This window comes from Clarias gariepinus, chromosome 1, assembly GCF_024256425.1.
Source record: "Clarias gariepinus isolate MV-2021 ecotype Netherlands chromosome 1, CGAR_prim_01v2, whole genome shotgun sequence".
Taxonomy (NCBI): Eukaryota; Metazoa; Chordata; class Actinopteri; order Siluriformes; family Clariidae; genus Clarias; species Clarias gariepinus.
The window spans coordinates 26,469,910-26,488,557 of record NC_071100.1 but is presented as its reverse complement, the minus strand read 5'-3'; the positions used below and the strand labels follow the sequence as shown (position 1 = coordinate 26,488,557).

At 36.5% G+C, this 18,648-nt stretch overlaps 2 protein-coding genes across 2 annotated transcripts; both read right to left on the bottom strand.

The window, feature by feature from the left end:
• Window positions 1-2,507: 2,507 nt before the first annotated feature.
• Window positions 2,508-9,547, bottom strand: LOC128528943 (transmembrane protein 185A-like). Its single transcript, XM_053502195.1, has 7 exons — window positions 9,403-9,547; window positions 8,575-8,751; window positions 7,501-7,708; window positions 6,519-6,602; window positions 5,290-5,466; window positions 5,044-5,167; window positions 2,508-3,796 (listed from the first exon to the last, which is right to left on the bottom strand). Exons 1-7 carry the CDS (start codon window positions 9,438-9,440, stop codon window positions 3,552-3,554), a joined length of 1,053 nt encoding a protein of 350 aa, XP_053358170.1. The 5' UTR covers window positions 9,441-9,547; the 3' UTR covers window positions 2,508-3,551.
• A 1,378-nt stretch (window positions 9,548-10,925) lies between these two features.
• Window positions 10,926-17,720, bottom strand: ankrd46b (ankyrin repeat domain 46b). Its single transcript, XM_053515382.1, has 4 exons — window positions 17,636-17,720; window positions 13,297-13,639; window positions 12,728-12,886; window positions 10,926-12,471 (listed from the first exon to the last, which is right to left on the bottom strand). The coding sequence occupies exons 2-4, from the start codon at window positions 13,605-13,607 to the stop codon at window positions 12,255-12,257; spliced, it is 687 nt and encodes a 228-aa protein (XP_053371357.1). The 5' UTR covers window positions 13,608-13,639; window positions 17,636-17,720; the 3' UTR covers window positions 10,926-12,254.
• Between the last annotated feature and the right edge of the window lie 928 nt (window positions 17,721-18,648).

The following is an 18,648-nucleotide window of genomic DNA, read 5'->3' as shown; positions in this document are numbered from 1 at the left end:
ACATTAAAAGGGAAAGGTGTAATAATCGATGCACTGTTTTTATCAAAAATATGATACATATTGAGTGTAACGCCAATGCCTCAATTGGTTTATAAAAGAGTCAGCGGTTGTGTATTAGAGTTCTTATGGGGAAAAGGCAGAGCCAAGATTCACTAATCTGTGAAGTAAATAAAGAGGGGGCTATAGGATTACAAGATCTATTACTAAGAATGAAGAGTACAAGAATTTAAATAAAGAATTGATTCCTGGATGAAAACAAAAAAGAAGTGTGGAAAGAGGTAATGAAATATTTTTTTAAGGAAATGTGGGTGTTTTAAAATAGAATTGAATGTTTTATGGATGAAAACAAACAAAATCATGACAAAAACCATACCAAAATTTTACGGTACCAGGAAGTATTAGAATCATGGGCTGAAATGCTGGAAAATGTGATAATAAAACCTACAGAAAGATGACAATTTTTAGAACAGCCAAAATCCAAATATTTTGGTTAATGGAAAGTTACTTTTTTTGATAAAGAATGGTGGGAAACTAATCTGAAACAAATAAAAGATGTTAGAGAAGAAATTGGCACAAGCCATAGTGCACACAATAAATGAAGAAGAAGAAAGAATTACAAATAAAATATATAAACAGTATGAAACAATTAAAAAAAGCTATACCAAGAGAATAGATATAAAGGATTGAGGAAAACGAGCCAGATAAAAATGGCGAGCTACCTTAAGTTTATTTATGAAACAGGAGAAAATGCTTTATGTATAGTGAAAGATTTCTATGTGTTCTTTAGGGGAAAAGCTTTTATTAAAACAATAGCAAACAATTATTGGATGACAAGATATAAGAAGTTAAAAGAAGAAGAAATATGGAAAAACATAAGAATTAAATTCATAAAGCCAATTTTAGAAGATTTTACATATGTGTTGAAACATAACACTATACTGACACTAATGAGACTCTGCAAAATAGGTAAAGAGATGGAAGCAATGTGTCAAGTTTGTGAGAAAGAGGATGAAGGGCTATTACATATGTTCATTTATTGTGAAAAACTAAAGGATTTTATGAGAAAAGCAAAATTCAAATTAAAAAAGAATAGCACATGATTTCCTGGAAGAGGGATATAAAGAAAATATGACAAATAAACAATGGGAAAAATAGTTTTTATTCGGTATAAACAGGAAAAAACATAAGGCATGTGGTTTTATTTTATAATGGCAGTAGCAAGGAATGCAATTTGGATTGAGAGAAATGTGCAACGATATGGAAAAAGGTATGTAGAGGTGTAGAATATTTTTAAAAACAAAATGAAACAAATTGGAAATATGTTAGATAAATATGTTGTAAAATAAAAATGAGGTGCATGATAATATGGTTGGAATTTTATTGAATTATGTTAAAAATTTTAAATAATAATGTATTCTTTATTTTTTTATTGATTGATTAAAATTATCACTATTATTGTTATTATTATTCTTAATAGTATTTTTATGTTATTGGTAGAAAATATTTTAATAATTTTTAAAGAATATTTAAACATTTGTAAACATTTTTTTAAGTCTATAATATTGTCTGGTCTCAGAAGATAAGCAGGCTTGGTCCTGGTTAGTACTTGGATGCGGGACCGACTGGGAATACCTTCAATTTTCACTTTATTTCCTCTTCTTTTTTTTTTAAGACCTTGTTTATAGTTCAGATAGGGCTTAGCTTTCGCTTATGGTCATTCACAGCTTATGGTCATTCACAGAAACCTTCAGAAAGCGTTACTAACCTTGCAGGTCTGTAGCCTCTGCAAACATAAGCTCATCTCATATCAATCAACATTTAGACATGTATGCTAATTAAACATAAAACATCAAACGCACTGTTGGGTAGACAGGTGCCTGCTTGTTACAAACAAAAGCAGGCGCATGATTGTTTTTCAGTTCCGTGAGGGCTTTGCGTTCTGCTAAGGTGAGATTGTCCAATTGATTATTATAGGTGTAGGAGAATCGATTAATTTTCTTGTTGTTCTGAATCAATTACCTGATAGGTGAACTAATGTGTTCTATTTTGGGTTCCCAATTGGATTCATTAGGTGAATTGTACTTGTACTGTTTTGTTATTGTATTTAAAATAGTCGAGAAGTTAAAATTTTCTGTTGTAGGCATGGACATCTCCACTCACTTCCCCCAGTTTGGAGACCCGTGGCGTCGGAATGAAGGTGAGACCTTTGTAACATACCTGTTCTTGTAGGTCTGTAAGATAGAAGGTTTTAGAGAGATTAACAATATTGTTGTGCATCTTGGTATTTTTATACCAAGCCTCACTGATTAGGTAGTTGCCGTTGAGTTTGATCACTGTGTGGAGAATGTATGTGGTCTGAATCATCTCCCTGTGTACACACGTAGAGGAGCTTAGCAAAATCCTTGCTCAGATTGCTTTGGAAGTAAGGTCGGAGAGAACTTTTCCTTTATTCTCTGCTCTTTTAAAATTTAGATCTTTAAGTCCATCTCATAAAAAAAACGGAGCAGAAACAAAGGTGTTGCATTTATATTTTTGTTGAGTGTATTTAATTTGTTGCCTGTTGTGTTTTCATCTCCCTTGGACTGGATGAGGCCTTTGGTGATTTATTGGTTAATTGAGGTAGGTTACCACTTTAGATGCATTGTAATTTTAAAAACTACTAGTGTAATTAGAGCACAATTATTTTCAAAAACAGACAAGTCAGGCATTGTAAAGAAATAATCTCTTACTCTGAACAAAAGGAATATGAATTACAGGAACAGTGTACTGTACAGTTACATGCAACAGTGTTAAAATACACATGCATAGCTTCTTACATTAACCTTTACTCATAGCAAACATGACAGATTAGACTCAGATATGGTCCGGTCAAAAGACAGCAGTCAAAATAGTCAGCATGAGGCTCGAATAGTCTCAATCTTGCACTTCTGGTCAGTTACAGGGTTTGATTTTTCTTTCTATTTTTAAGTCATGATACAGTGTTGAAAAATAGTTTGTGTAGAGGTACTTCCTGCCAGATTTAATAATTTATAAACACATTCTCACCAGGTTAGGGAATAGACCCCACAATAACTCTATTGTCATTTTGAAAGAAATGTTAGTCAGTGTCTAAAACCTCATCAACTTCTCCTTACAAAATAACAAGCTGAATACAGAAATACCACTGAAAAAAACGATACAATTAAAACAACCCAAGCCTTAGGATCTTAATCAGCAGGCCTGTGCTGAATGTAGACCGGTGAGCTGGATTGAGCACTTTTACATTTTAAAATTGCCTGAGAAATTTATTTTCAAAAATGAAATGAAAGTGCTTTATGGAGATATTATCATTCACTATAAGCTATTCTACAGTTCCATACTATGCAGCTGAATTTCCATCTTCAGGCAGATGACTTTGATATTGATACCAGCTCTTTATCATTTCCTACTTTGTCCTCGACATATACATCATCAAATATACCTGAATTATAACAGTAAAAAAAAAAGCAAGTATTGGTTTCCGGGCTCCTCCTGGAACATCTGTACAGTTCATGTAAAGCCTGCAGCTACCTTCAGTCAGGTATGTCTATAGAGAGTTTAGGGGGAGGGTCAAAGTACTTCCCAGGGAATGGCACTATCTCTACTCCTTTGTGGAAGAACATGGGGGCGACTTTCAAAGGTTCAGGGACAGCCCGTGCCTCCTCCAAGGTGTCAGAGTCATCGTGCTGCAAGTTATAGGAGATGTTGCCATACTCTCGTAGGAGAGGAAAAAGCTCCAGAATGAAATGGCAGAAGTCTTTGCGGATGCCGAACCACCCTGTGTAATGATATACAAGTTAGAACTGTGACATTCAGTGTAGTGTTCTCATATTAATAGCGTTGATATTGCAGCCAAAAGGGCATGAATAAAACCATGCAGATACAGCCAGTAGCATCATAAAATGTTTATATCATTGGGGAAAAACCATGATCTCGATGATTTTGACTGAGGCGTGCATGTTGGTGCCAGACATGCTTGTTTGAGTATTTCTATAATTGCAGAACTCCCCTCTCTTTTGCACACAAAAGTGGTTAGAGTTTAAACACAATGTTAAAATAAAGCAAAAACAGGAGAATGGCTAAACTGGTTTGACCTGACAGAAAGGCCATGCAGAATGCATGACATGTTGAATCTCAAAGGTAACACACTCCAACAGCAGTATGATACAAATGCCCATGAATTCATGAAACAGTCTATGCTCGTGGAGGTAGTGTAATGGTGAGTGAAATGTTTCCTTATCATACATTGGACCAATTATTACCAGTCAATCATTGCTTGAATGCTACAGTCTATTTGAGAATTGTTGCTGACCATGTGCATCACTTCATGGGCACAATTTATCCATCTTTTAACCGGTATTTGTTTTTAAATGGTTTCACAAACATGACAATGATTTCAATGTTCCTTAGTGGTCTTCCCATTCACCAGCACTGGATTCAGTAGAACATCTTTGGTACAGGATGTGGTACAACAGGAGCGCACCTTAAATCCTCATCACATCCCTCATAAAATTGTGGGACTTGATCATGTCAAAGAATCTCAAAGTAATGTTTCCAACATCTTGAGGAATCCATGCCACTAAGAACTGAAGACGTTTTACAAGCAAACAGAGACCCTACCTAGGATTAGTATAGTGTTTATAAAAAACTGCTTGATTCCAGAATCCATGTAATCCACAGATCTAACTACATACATTTTTCTTTTTCCTGTTTTGCTTGATTTTAAATCTGCCATCTTAAAATTAGGCTGAATCATAGATTGAAACCTTGTTCATTTTAACTGTAGTGGAGTGTGCATCATTTATGCACAGCACACTGTCTTCAGAGATTCAGCCACAGAAAATGTGGCACCTTGAGTTCATCTGTTGTATTTTAACATGGTCTGATACACTTGTATTTACATTTCAGATTAAAGCACTGGCATGCTTGTATGTATTTGGGGATTTTGATAGAAAATGTATACTTATTTTTTGGGGTAAAATTTTAAATATATAATTACATTAATTAATTATATTAATTACTCACAGTGATTCCCGCCTTTCTGCCCAAATGTGCTGGCCATGAGCGTGACCAATGAGACCCATAAAGGTACAAAGAGAGAAACATAACTCAATTTGTTATGTCCATCCAGTTTATGAACCAGCAAGATCTGAATGAGAAAACAGAAACAGATTAGTCTCACAAAGACAGCCAAGCTAGACAATCATGTTAGCTTGATTTTCAGCACTGACAACACTGGTATTTTTCTTAGGTCAGCAGAATTTAAGACACCTCAAAGATTAGGAGTGGCACCACAATGGTTATCCAGCTCACAGCCATGGTGACGTAGGTGCGGCGCTGCTCGGCGATGATGTCCACAGAGCGCAGGAAGAGCATTGACCAAATTATATAGTAAAGCACAACCAGACACAAGAATGACATGAGGATCCACAGTGGCACACACACCACCTACATAGTACACAAGAGAAATAATATTCTTATACATATGATTTTTACAATTTAATATTATTTAAAAATTCCTAATCGCAGATTTTCATCAATATCAAACTTTTTGTAATGAAGTGAATCTCTTAAAATAGCACTCTCTGCTCCTGTGGGGTGCTTTAAGTGTTCCTGAACTAACGGTTATGTCTTTTCTGGCTAAATCAGTTTAACCACTTACAATTAAATCAAATCTGCTTACTTAGCAAACCAGGTAACTAACAGCTAGCATTTGTTTTAACAATGTCATAGTTAATGTGATATATGTTGTTAGGTTTTACTGTTTCACAGATCTTTGCCAGCATACACATGCCTTGTTCAGACTACTCCTGGGGAGGTTCACTACTGTTCCAAATTGTCTCTCTTTGAGGAAAATGGCTCTTACCGTGCTTTTAATGCCTTAGAAATGCCTCGGTAACCATTTCACACTGATACCTGTCAATAATTTTGTTTCTCATCTGTTTTTAAAATTCTTTAGATCGCTGCATAAGGTGTAATTATCAATTCTTTTTTTCACATAGGGAAAGGCAGGTTTGGACAGGTTGTCCCTTAATAAATTGAATCATCATTTAAAAACTGCATTTTGTATTTACTCAGGTAAATTAAGTTAAAATTAGAATTTGCAAAAATCTGATTTGGTGCAGTTTTTTTTTTTTTTTTTTTTTACTGTTTAGACTGTATGGAAACAATTTGATTCCGAAGAGATTCCAATCAGATATGCCAAAATTGGATTTGGACTGGCAGGCTGAACAAGGCCAAATAGACTGAAAATAAAGGCGTAGGAATTTTGCTATATAAACAATAATTCAATAATCATGATCACTGCTAGAGATTCTGGCCCCCCAAAAATCTAATACCATTCTTTCCATATGATTCTACTGTTAAAGCAATTTTAAGGGTCACCCAGTAACCGTCTCCTTCTTTAATGGTACCCCCTTACTGGGGTCATTATTTTTTGTTCACATAATTGTCAAAAAAATCTCTTAAGGATTTAAAATCATTCAATGAGTACATCTTACCAGCCAATCCCAGTTGATGATTCTGTCCAGTCGCAAGGCAATGAAAATAAACTGCAGAATGTTGACCGAGCACATTATCTCCAACTGAGGAAGAAGAAATAAGAAGGAAAGATGAGACATGGGTCACTTTTAGTTTAATTAAATTAAGCAAATAAATAGAGAAATGGGAGAAAGTAGCAAGTATAGTTTATTTATACTGTTAGATTATTAATTCTGACTGTTTGAGTAATTTTTATTTTCTATATATGGGTTAACAGGCATTCAAGTCACAACTGAATGCCTGTGAATAACGATCCTGGCCGAGGTGGCTTAAAGCCCACTGCAGTTTTTCCCTTGATCATTTAGCAAAGTGCATTAGTGTAGCAGGAGATTATATAAAAGATTATTAATAAAAGTTTTTACTCTCATTTGTCTCGTGTACGCGTGTGTATATACAAATACATAATATTGTACAGAGAGCAGGAGACAGATAGGTAGTTCTGACAGTAGTGGCAGGTACAAGACAAATCATTATATCAACTGTAACTATGTTTTGTTCTTTAGACAGTAAATGCTTATTCACAGTGACTTGTATAGCAGATGCTTTATATCAAGTATAACCACTTACATACGAGGAAACCTTAATAATAAAAAAAATTATATATATATATATATATATATATATATATATATATATATATAAAGTATATTTGTTAGAAGGAGTTTCTTGTGTCTGTGCATAGTAACCATAAAAGATAAAACCCCAACTCAAGTTTGACATGTCAAAGTCTTTAGGTTTTTGTTTTTATCTGCTGCAATTTAACTGTAATTTTCCATACACACAGTCCACAATCTTCACAACATAGCATTCTTTAACTGAGTAATACATTTTGAAAATTGATGTGGTAATATGAGAAATAAATAACTTTAGGATATACTAGAAAACTGAAAAAAAAAATTATGTTCATGTTTGTGACTGTGAATATGTGTAATAATTTCACACCTCCAGTGAACGGTCATGGCGGAACCCCCACACACACGCTGCCACGGAGAGAGGCGAAGCGAAGAAGAGGGGCATGAAGACGAACAGCCAGAAGTAGGAACCCCTCTCGATTCTGTCACACACCAGTACTTCAAACATCAGCAGCAGGATGTGAATGGCCACTGCAATCAGCATGGCTTTGAATTCCACATGCGTCTCACCCTCCGCTCTGGACACAAAGAAAACAATAATAATTTTCAGCAGCTAAAAACATAAACAACTTAAATGGGTACACCTGTCATTATTTTTTTTTATCTTTTTTTTTTTAAATGTATGGTTTTTAAGGTTTACATCCTTACCTCCCTAATTTAAAAAGATGTTCTTTTGTTAATTGTGTAATACAGCACTGAAGAGCTAATTTAATTGCACCAGAAACTTGACTTTATTTACAATAAAGTAATAAAAAAAATGTGCTTTAGCTCATACTTCTGTAGTTATTTCACTTTTCTGAAAAAAAGTGGTAAAAATATATTTTATTTTATTCTTAGTTAAATTTACCTTCTATTTTATTTTTCATATTTATTTCCTATTCATAGTCTTTTATTTTAAGGTCACGAGCAGTTGTCTAAGCATTTCACTGCATATCGTACTGTGTATGACTGTGTATGTGACAAATAAAATTTAATTTGAAATTGAATAACTGTCTAACTGTACTAAAAAGCAATATTTGTCTGGCTGTTGTCTGAGATTGTTCAGGCACAGTTTACAGATGGGGTACAATCTGGACGGGGCACTAGTCCATCGCAGGATGTGTGTGTAGCCTTTTAATCCAAAAAAACATTTGCACTTGCAATGTAAAGAATTCTACAGATGCAGTCAATAGCGTTGCTAGTTTTTTCAATCAAAAATGAAGTCATAGATCTTGTCTGTTCTTTACACTGTGTGTAAATGTCTATGTGTAGAGAGTTACACAGGGAGCTTTGAATGAATGGAACCGAACTGAAGGAAAAGGTGATCTATTGGGCTTCAATTCGCTGTAACTGACAACACCGCTTACAGCAGCTTTAAGCAGTTGTTGTTGTGTTTGTAACACACCTGTAGCGCGGGTGACTAGCCCACACTGTGGTCCCAGCGGAGGCTCCGATGACAACCATCAGCTTCCAGAGCCAGATGGGTGTGAACACGGCCCAGTAACTCCACTGGATTACTCCATCCAGCCTCAGAGCCAGCAAGATAGAGAACAGCAAAAGCGAGGCATATATAAGGAATTTGCTGTAAGGGGAAAAAAGAGAGAGGCAGCATAGACAGATAGAGAGGAGGAGGGAGAGAGAGAAAAAATTACAAAATGTGCACTATTATTACAACTAAACTCCCCCAAATTTTAGCCCCACTGTGAAATAAAAATAAGTGCAATAATCTGCAATTCCATTTAATAATACCACACTTTTTACCCCCCCCCCCCCTTTTTTTTTTGCTTCTGTCACCAAAACAAATTCCTTATATGTCCAAACGCTCTTCCTGATTCTGATTAATAAACTGTAATGATAAATTATTCTCTACTTTCTCCCTAATGGACATACAGTGCATTACACAGAGTGTGAAAATTGTTCTGACTGAAAATAACTCAGTAAAAAAGCCAAACATGGATGTTATTGCATTATTTATACTTTATGCCGACAACGATAATGTTATACAGCCTTATTCAGCGCGCGCGCACACACATATTTATAGCGTATTTGTCCACGTATAAAATTAGAACTACGTAAATAAGTTCGTAACTATTTACAGTAAATTGGTTTCATCAAACTCACCAGACACACAATTATACTAAAGCGCTTAGCTAGCGCGGTTACATCATACATCTCTGGATGTTAATTATTACATCACAGCTGTTTCAGTGACTAACTTAACATTTCTACGCACCTGGGATTAAAATCCTGGAACAATCCTCTTAGATTCATGATAGAAAAAAATCCTCAGCTTTTATTACGACACCATGATTTACAAAATACAGGAATGATACAACAATCTTTGGACTGCTAGCCAGCAGATTTGTTTTGAATATTTACTTCCGTTTCCGGTGCAGTAGCATTATGGGTAAATCAGAGGCGTTAACAGCTCGTACTAGTGAACGTTTGACTCACTAGCAAGAGTCGACTCTTCCGGGTTACAAACTTAATTTAAGATGTTTTTTTTATTATTATTTTAAATTGGCCAATATTTTGGCAAATTTTGGTTAAAAGAAATGGCTGTTTTTTAAAATCCGAATCTACCTCCAAATGAACAGAAACATTACATTTGTTTTAACACGTATTTCCTACCACTTTGTCAATCGGCAAGGCACACCATAAAATACGTTTCCTTTTTTTTTTTTTTTTTTGTACCTCTTTTAAGTCTGTGCTTCATTAGGCATATTTACTATATATATTATACTATCGCCACGCACCTCTGCGTGTTCTCTAGTTTCCTCCCAGTTCAAGGACAGGCGGATTGGGTTGATTGGTATTCCCAAATTGCCTGTAGTGTGTGAATACTGAGCGGAGGTCCTACTATATGGAACTCCAACAACAATAAGCTTTTAATTTTTTTATTTTTTCAAAATTTGTTTTATTATTTCACAATATCATTCTCATATTAAATATATGTGTCTTATTTATTCATAGTTATTTATTTCATCATGTCCTATTTATTAATTTAATTTTGAACACTTTGGAGTTCCATACTACTATGGTTGTGAAGATGAGAATAAATACAATCGTCACCATAAGCCTTCCTAGTTGGACTACAGAGGCTCCTAGATTAATGGATGGATGGTACATGTATATATAAGCATCAGCTCTCAATGTTCATCTGAAAGATCTGACTTGTGAACGACACCACTTATTCAGACATTTGATAAAATGTAAGAATGTATACTTTACAAATGTATGGTGGTGTAGTGCTTAGCAACCTCAGAATAAGGGGTTTGTTTTCTGCCTCGGGTCTGTTCACATGGAGTTTGCATGTTCTCCCTCTGAGAACTTCGGTTTTCTCCCTCAGTCCAATGACAAGCAGACAAGGTTTATTAGTATTCCCAAATTGCCTGGAGTGTGCTAGTGAGTGCATTCTGTGATGGGCTCCAGGCCCTCTGGTGTAGGCTACACAGAATAAGCAGAATAGAATTAACACTTATTTTTTTGGGGAAAAAAAGGGTCTGCCTACATCCGGCACATTGGCCGACAGCTATTATCCACCTGGAAATACTGTACATCCGTTATTTTTGTAACAGTTACTTACAGGATTTGGATTGCCAGCTCGAGGGGATCAACAATAGCAGCCAGACGATGTCAGGGCTGAAACTTTGGACCTCCTGGTCAGTCCAACAGCGAGGTACCCCTGCCCCAAACAGTTGGTTTAAATGTTAACATAATTTGTAGTGTTGCAGCAAAACAAAGTAATTGAATTCATATTGTTGGTAGTTTAATAGTTCATCATCATGAAACAAATGCTTCCAACAGTAAATAACAGTGAATGCTGTTAAAACACATTTGAAATATTTTACATAATATCCAAAGGATAAGTAAACAATAAACAACTGCCAAGACAACGGCAAAGAGCCTTCAATTAAACACTGATCAGTTTAAATTTAGTCACCATCTGCAGCCACAATAAAGTAATCATCATCATCTTCATTATGATCATCATCACTACATGGAAAAGATGCCACATTTTGTTTTGTGTTCTTAAAATATTAAAGAGGTTGCTGCAAAATACTGCAATGTTATTCCAGACAATTGATAAAGAAAATGATAGACGAAAAAAATGAAAAGATGAAAAAAAAAAAAAGACATTTGCACAGACACAATGGAATGGACAACATCTTACAAAGACATGCTGCAATAATATACAACTGTTTTGAAAGAAGACACCTGGGATCTTAAGTACCCTTAAGTCATACTTTTTCAAAGTTAGGGAATTTTTCTTGCCCTTTTACATAGATCACCAGAGTTCCACATTTCACTCATGGACACGCATGATAAATATTAAGGCAGAAAAATTAATTTTCAACATTTTTTAGTTACAAAGTTTTATGTAACAATCACAACATACTCACATAAAACAGAAATTAGTCAAGCCAGTAAAAGATAAGTCCAAGTTAATGACAAGATGAAATATTAGAAGTAAAAAAATGTATATTTGTACTGTCCTAACTGCATTCCGATCATCTACATGTGCCAATGCATTATATAAAGTAATATAGCACGCATGGTTTCAAAAAGAAATTAGACAACTAACATTGTTTAACATGTGGGCAGAAGAAATGTATTTAAGAAAAAAAAAGCACTATGAGTGAAATCTTCTCCGTTTCTCCTGCTTCGTATATAATTTGGCTGATTCTGGTGAGAAATGGCTCAATCTCTACTCCAGAAATTAAAGCCAAATGTACTTTCCCAAACTTTTTCCCAGATGTATTACTAAGAAGACATATAAAGAAATATTAAGAAATGTACATTCATTTTAAAGTAGATTTAAAAGATTTTTTTAAAACAATGTTCACAATACACTGTATTCAAAACAATTTCTGTCTCACAAGATGTTCCCCACATGCTTGAAATACTTTCTGAACAACAGTAGCCTGTCAAGCTATACATGCCTTTATTCTTTTATTCTACACAGCATTAGCCAGGGAAGCGTAACTGAAGGGCTAATTCGCATGAAGACAATCATTTAAACATATAAAACACAGCTTTGCTGGCTCTGAGAACTAGATTTGAAACCGAGTACATTGGTGGTTTTCAGTGCACCAGCTCCAGCTGGCTGGCAGAGAAGGGCAGTACCCCACTCACATAGTAAGCAATGCCCAGAGAGAGCAGGGCGATGATGACTAATAGCAGGAGAACCCTCCAGAAGCCCAGATCCTCCACAAACTCCTGCCAGGTGGAGCGAAAACTAGAAAGAACACCCTCAGTGTTCTGCAGATTGGGGTTCAACAGCGAGTGGCTCTCCATTGCACTAGGAATCAACAAAAATACACATACATGAGTAAGACAATACAACATACTATAGGCCATTAAAAACCTTTTTTAAAAGAAAGAAATAAGAACATAAAAATATCTCAAGAACACTCATAGACTTTCTGTTTCAAAAAGAAGAACATGTTCACAACAGGTATCCTACCATTAATCCATAAATATCCCAGCCTGGAGGAAATTTTTTATCACGCAAAGGCTACTGAAAGTGGTGCCAGCTGAAGTCTATTCCCGCTTACCTTTCGCTTTCAGCCATCTGCATGGTCTCCAGTTTGGAATGAGCTCCTCTGTTGAAGCCCTTCACCTCCTGCTCCTCCAGACCCTCCAGCAGCCGAATGGCATCTTTATTCACGCCTCGCCGCTTGGCCAGCACCAGAGGAGTCGAGCCGTTATGATTACTGCTCAACAACACAGACACAAACAACACACAGCCTACGTTCATGGTGCATATGTTACAAAACCAACAAAGGCCAATCTGGTGTAAGAGAAAAAAAAATAGACATGAGTTTGCACAAAGCATAAAGTCAAGTCTTTAGAGTCTTCACATAGCAAAAAGTTATTATTGTAGACAATGATTAAATGTGGGATGGGAGAGACAGACTTTTGGGGTTTTGCAGCTATTTAAACCATTTACACTGTTTTTCTCTATATGAGAAACCATCTGAGATTCAACTCTAGTGGAATTGCGTGGAGTTAAGTCAATATTAAAGGAAGAACAAGCAGTTCATTGGTGATATATTAATGCCAAAGAGAACTCTGAGCTAGTAAGTAAATTTATAATAAATAAAAGAAACATTAAACACCTCACCAGATGTCTATCTTGAGGCCATTCGAGACGAGGAACTGAATGGTATCAACATGTCCACATAGATGCAGTGCTGTGTTTCCTTGATAATCGGTGGCTAGCAAGTCTGCTCCGAATTTGTGCAGGAAGCGACAGATCTCCACATTGCCTCGTGCTGCTGCTAGGTGAAGCCCGGTGCGACCCCTGTTGTCACGGATGTTGGGATCACAGCCTGTCTCCAGAAGGCGTCTGGCGAACGCTAGGTCTCCATCGATGCAGGCCTGCAGTAACGGCACATTCGTTTGCGACGTGTCATTGATGAAGACATATGACATGTCCGAGAGGGTCTCCGAATATTCCAGCGTACCTATGATGTAGAACAAAACACATTTGATTAGGTGATTTTGTAAATAGGATTCCTATAAATTTAAATATAGGAACATTTTTTTTTTTTTAAATATAAAAACCAAACATTTTCAAAATATAGCTTCATCATTTTTAAGTGCTGTAGTGTTCTAATCTTGTGTCTAATATCCATGTGACATCGTCCTTTAGTCAGTATAAAACACAAATACCCCAGCAGAAATGTTTGCTTGTCAGAATTCCTGTAGATGTTGTGACAACACTAATATTAGATTGTTTTTGAAAAAAAAATAATTTGAAAACACAATGTCAGAATAACGTTAAATGAATGTCGCTAACACAATGCTGCAAATATGACTTCAAAACAACGTTAATACTAAACCGATGTCCTGAGTGGAACTCGAACTCCAGTTGGCACGGTGAGCGTGCTTGTGTGGTTACCACTGGACCACACCGCTGATTCTAGTAAAGATGCGTACATAACAACAAATGCCACAAAAAATAACAGCAATTCACTGAAATATGTAAAAGTGATATTGAAATAATAAAGCAGCTAAAATGTTAAAATAAGCAAAATGTTTAACTACAGGGATATGTTTGGTGAAAGCGGACATGATGCAGTTTGGACGATGAGCAAACATTATATTAAAGTAGAGTAATTTGAAAGCTAAGATGCACTTTAGTAACATTTCTAAAAGAAAATAAAAAAGAGAGTTACAACTCTAAGAGATAAACACGCTGTCTATGGGAAACTGTTGTGTCTGTCCCAATCTCTGATTGGAATTCTAAACCCAGTAAAAGGACCAAGGATGTAGTCGAACGTTGTTTGACTAGATGTTAATCAGCATAAATAGTCCTGATAGTGATTACAATTTCATTGTTTTTGGATCGTTCATTTAACATTAAGTCAATAGCATTTTATAAAAGTCATTCTAACTTTTAAAACCAACATTGTCCTGACAGTGGACGTCATCGCAACATAGTTACAACTATATTGCAACACTCATCCAGCATTAGGGTTCCTGCTCAAGCAGCAGATTTCATGAACTGTTATTGGAAAGACTTATGTGCTTTCAGTTCAGTCTGCATGCACACCATATATGTCAGTATACATTTTAAAATGTATACATTTTTTAAAAACAGCAGTAATCGAGGACAGGAAAGAGAAAACATTAGAACACTTGTAAATGAAGTCATTATAAGACAATTAAAACAGTATATCTCCAGCATGTCCTTTGCCAGCAGTCAGTCAAATTCAGTAAAAACAAATGGTAAATGTTGGAAAGGGTATTTTTACAGGAAAGCCTGGATCTCCCACCCTTCCTGAGGAGAAAATTTAACTTTCTTTTTGTTTAAACAAAATGGCTTTCTCTTGGGCTTGTGAAAGTTTTTGAGAGAGCAGGAAGGAAGAAAGAGCTGAATCAGTTACCATTTTCTTTTTTCTTAATCTAAACATCATTCATTAACAGAATTTCAAAACATAACTAGGTTTAATTTAGCAGAGAAGTGCTTTGCCAAGAGGGAAGTAAAACTTCCACCATGTCCCTGACGAAAGTATAAAAAAAGCAAGATTTCGAAATTTTAATTGTTTTTCGATCAAATGAGATTCTGTTTTGCAAGTGAGCCTTTTTGTTTTTATACTTTTTCTCAGTTTATGTTGCAAAAGCTTTATATGGTCAAATCACCTTTAAACTTACTCCATTTATGAGACAATGTGATAATCAACATACCACATGAAGCAAACAGAGGACTGTACTAAACAGTCAGCACAATGGGAAGTATTGGTACCTCACAGCTCCAGGGTCAGGGGTTCAACACAGTGCTTGGGTCATTAGCTGTGCCTGTTATACCCGGGTTTATCCAAGTTCACAGAAACAGCAATGCCCAGAACTATCTACATTTTTATTATCAGCAAGGGATGAATAAATATGTTCTCAGAAGATATATAAACCCCAAGGAATATCACTGTCTGGCTATCCAGCATTCTAATCATCACAAGGGTTTACTATTTACCAATTTATTTAATAACCAACCAATTCTGTTGATCATACATTCATAAAGTAGGCACAGAGGTGGCTGTTACACAATAAAATGCATGCTTTGTGATGTACAGTAACAGTCAAAAGTTTGAACACACTTTCTAATTCAACATTTCAAAATTGTAAAATAACATATAGCATTAAGTGATTAAGTAACGACAACACACAATTCTTATTGTAAGATATGAAGGTCAGCTGTTCTGGAATAGTCCTTGCAAGAACAATATTCAGGGGGGTCAGAGGTAGCTCAGTGGTTAAGGCATTGGGCTACGGTTCGGAAGATCCCAGGTTCAAACCCCACAACCACCAAGTTGCCACTGTTGGGGCCCTTGAGCAAGGGCCTTAACCCTCAACTGCTTAGATGTGTAATGAGATAAAAATGTAAGTCGCTCTGGATAAGAGCGTCTGCCAAATGCCTAAATGTAAATATTGTTAAGTGCATTTGCAAAATTCATCAAGCACCGTGATGAAACTGGCTCTCACAAAGACCATCTCAGGAAAGCAAGACCATACCTTACCTTTGCTGCGGAAGAGAAGCTCATTTAGAGTTACCAGCCTCAAAAAATCACCAATTTACAGCACCTCAGATTAGAGCCGTTAGAATCTCAATTTCAACTGTTTAGAGGGGATTACTGCATATTTTTGATGCCTTCAGCCTTGTTTTTTAATGTAGAAACAAAGAAAAACAAAGGTTATTTTGAAAAAAAAAAAACCTTAAAAAAGGCCAATTTGTGCAAAAAAATAAAAATAAAAAAAATAAATACACCGGCATGCATAAAGGAAATACACGCCCATAGGATTGTGAGCATCTAAATTTGTTGCTATACTTATGATTACTTTTTTTTTTCTTTTTTTGAGGGGAAAAGAGGTCAAAATCTAGTCGACCTGGAACTTCTGAAAGACGTCTTTTACTCTCCTACCAGAAAACTCAAATGGATGCTGGAGAATTCTCGAAAGTTTGTTGGTCTTTCGGCTGTTCCTGTCAAGAGGTCGCCACAGCGGACTATCCGATCCAAAAAAACAACTTGGCACATGTTTTACACTGGATGCCATTCCTGACGCAACCCTCCCATTTTATCCGAGCTTAGGACAGATACTTCATCCAGTGGCTGGGGTTTGGGCATTGACTTATAATTAAACCCAGGCCTTCAACTGCAGAGGAATAATTTATAACCGTAAACTCAGGTTTCATCCAGAAAAGTCAGGTTCCTCACAAGGCTCCTTCATCATCCCAATTCTTAGAAATGTTCCTTGCCACTTTAACCTCCGACCCGTTTATTAGGGACCCACATACAGATCTAGGATTTCTGTGGAGATGCATTAGGACATTATCAGCCATCCCAAAAGAGAGAGAAAAAAACAGCCATATAATCCTAATGACAGGGTAGCTTGTTGTCATTTTCATATTTAATTTCGCTGATAAAATGAGTAGGTTATTTGATTTCCAATATAACGTGTTTTTGTGTTTGTGTATTGTCAGTGCTGAGCAGTTAGGAGACAGTATTCAGACGGAAAGTCATGAAAACTACGACACTCCCTAAACGCCACAAAGGCGAGCAGGGTGTGGATGAAAACAATAACACAGCAACATGACCGACATTACCGCATCTGCATTACGTCATTATCAGAACCTTGCTGACTTTTTGTAAATACCGTGTCTTTATTAAGATTACATATGAATTTTGCTTAGAACGCAGTGTGTGGCAAGTGTCCTCCTGCCCCGCCTCATCCACGGCAGTGCACTGTACACCAACAACCCCGAGAGGACCAGCGACTACACATCACCATGGAAACCGTTTAACTGAACAGACCACTTTTACACTTTAAGCTCGTTTGACCGCTTACGCAGCTTCAAATAGCAAAGATATAACTTACACACAGCATGCATCAAAGAAAAAAAAATTCAGCGACACACCACTCACATTAAACCTCCCCTGCTTACTGAAATAAATGCATTTTACCTGTTTGTTACGCGCCAAATCGGGTGAGAAAATATTATTTCGCAGCTGTTCCACAATGGGACTGCTGTCTGTATGGATGCTGAAGGAAGGCACTGCAAGAGCTAGAACGCTTTGCGATTAAAGCGCCACACCGCCCCCTAGGGGACTGGAGAAGTTTCTGACAACTCTACCTCAACAATTCAAGCTGTGTCATTGATTTATTCATTCACCTCTTATACTGCTTATCCTGTGTACAGGGTCGTGGGCGACCTGGAGCCTATAGCAGGAGACTTAGGGCACAATGAAGGGTACACCCTGGAAGGAATGCTATTTCATCACAGGACACACAAACAACTTTGGGAGCACCAATTAGCTTATTCTGCATGTCTTTGGACTTGGGTTGGGTTATCTTCCTATTGGCAATAGAAATAGATTCTCTCTGGGTTCAGGTCAGGTGAGTTGGCTAGCCAATCAAGCAAAGAAATATCACAGTCAGCAAACCAGTTAAACTCAAAGCATAAAGCTCAAAAATATCCTGGTAGATGGCTTTGTTGACTTTAGACCTGATAAAACACAGTAGACCAAGGCCAGCAGATGCCACGGCACCCCAACTCATTCCAGACTCTGGAAATTTCACTCTCACCTTCAAGCAACTTGGATTCTGTGACCTGCAACTCTTCTTCCAGACTCTAGGACATTATTTTCAAAAATGAAATGCAAAATTTACTTTCATCTTAAAAAAAGCACTTTGGACCAATGAGTACTCCTTAGACCAGGTAAGACACTTCTTATGTTATCTCTGGTTCAGTGGCTTGATACCGGGAATGCAACAGTTGGAGCCCATTTTGTGAAGGCATCTAAAAGCACTGACTTCACCCCTTGTGAAGCTCTTCCAAGATCTTGATTCAGCTTTGTTTGTCAATATTCTTTTGGTGACTTTTTGTGGCTTACCCTCCTTGTGGGGGGTGTTGATGATTATCTTTTCAACACCAGGCAAGCCAGTCTTCCCCATATCTGTACTGAACAAGACTGAA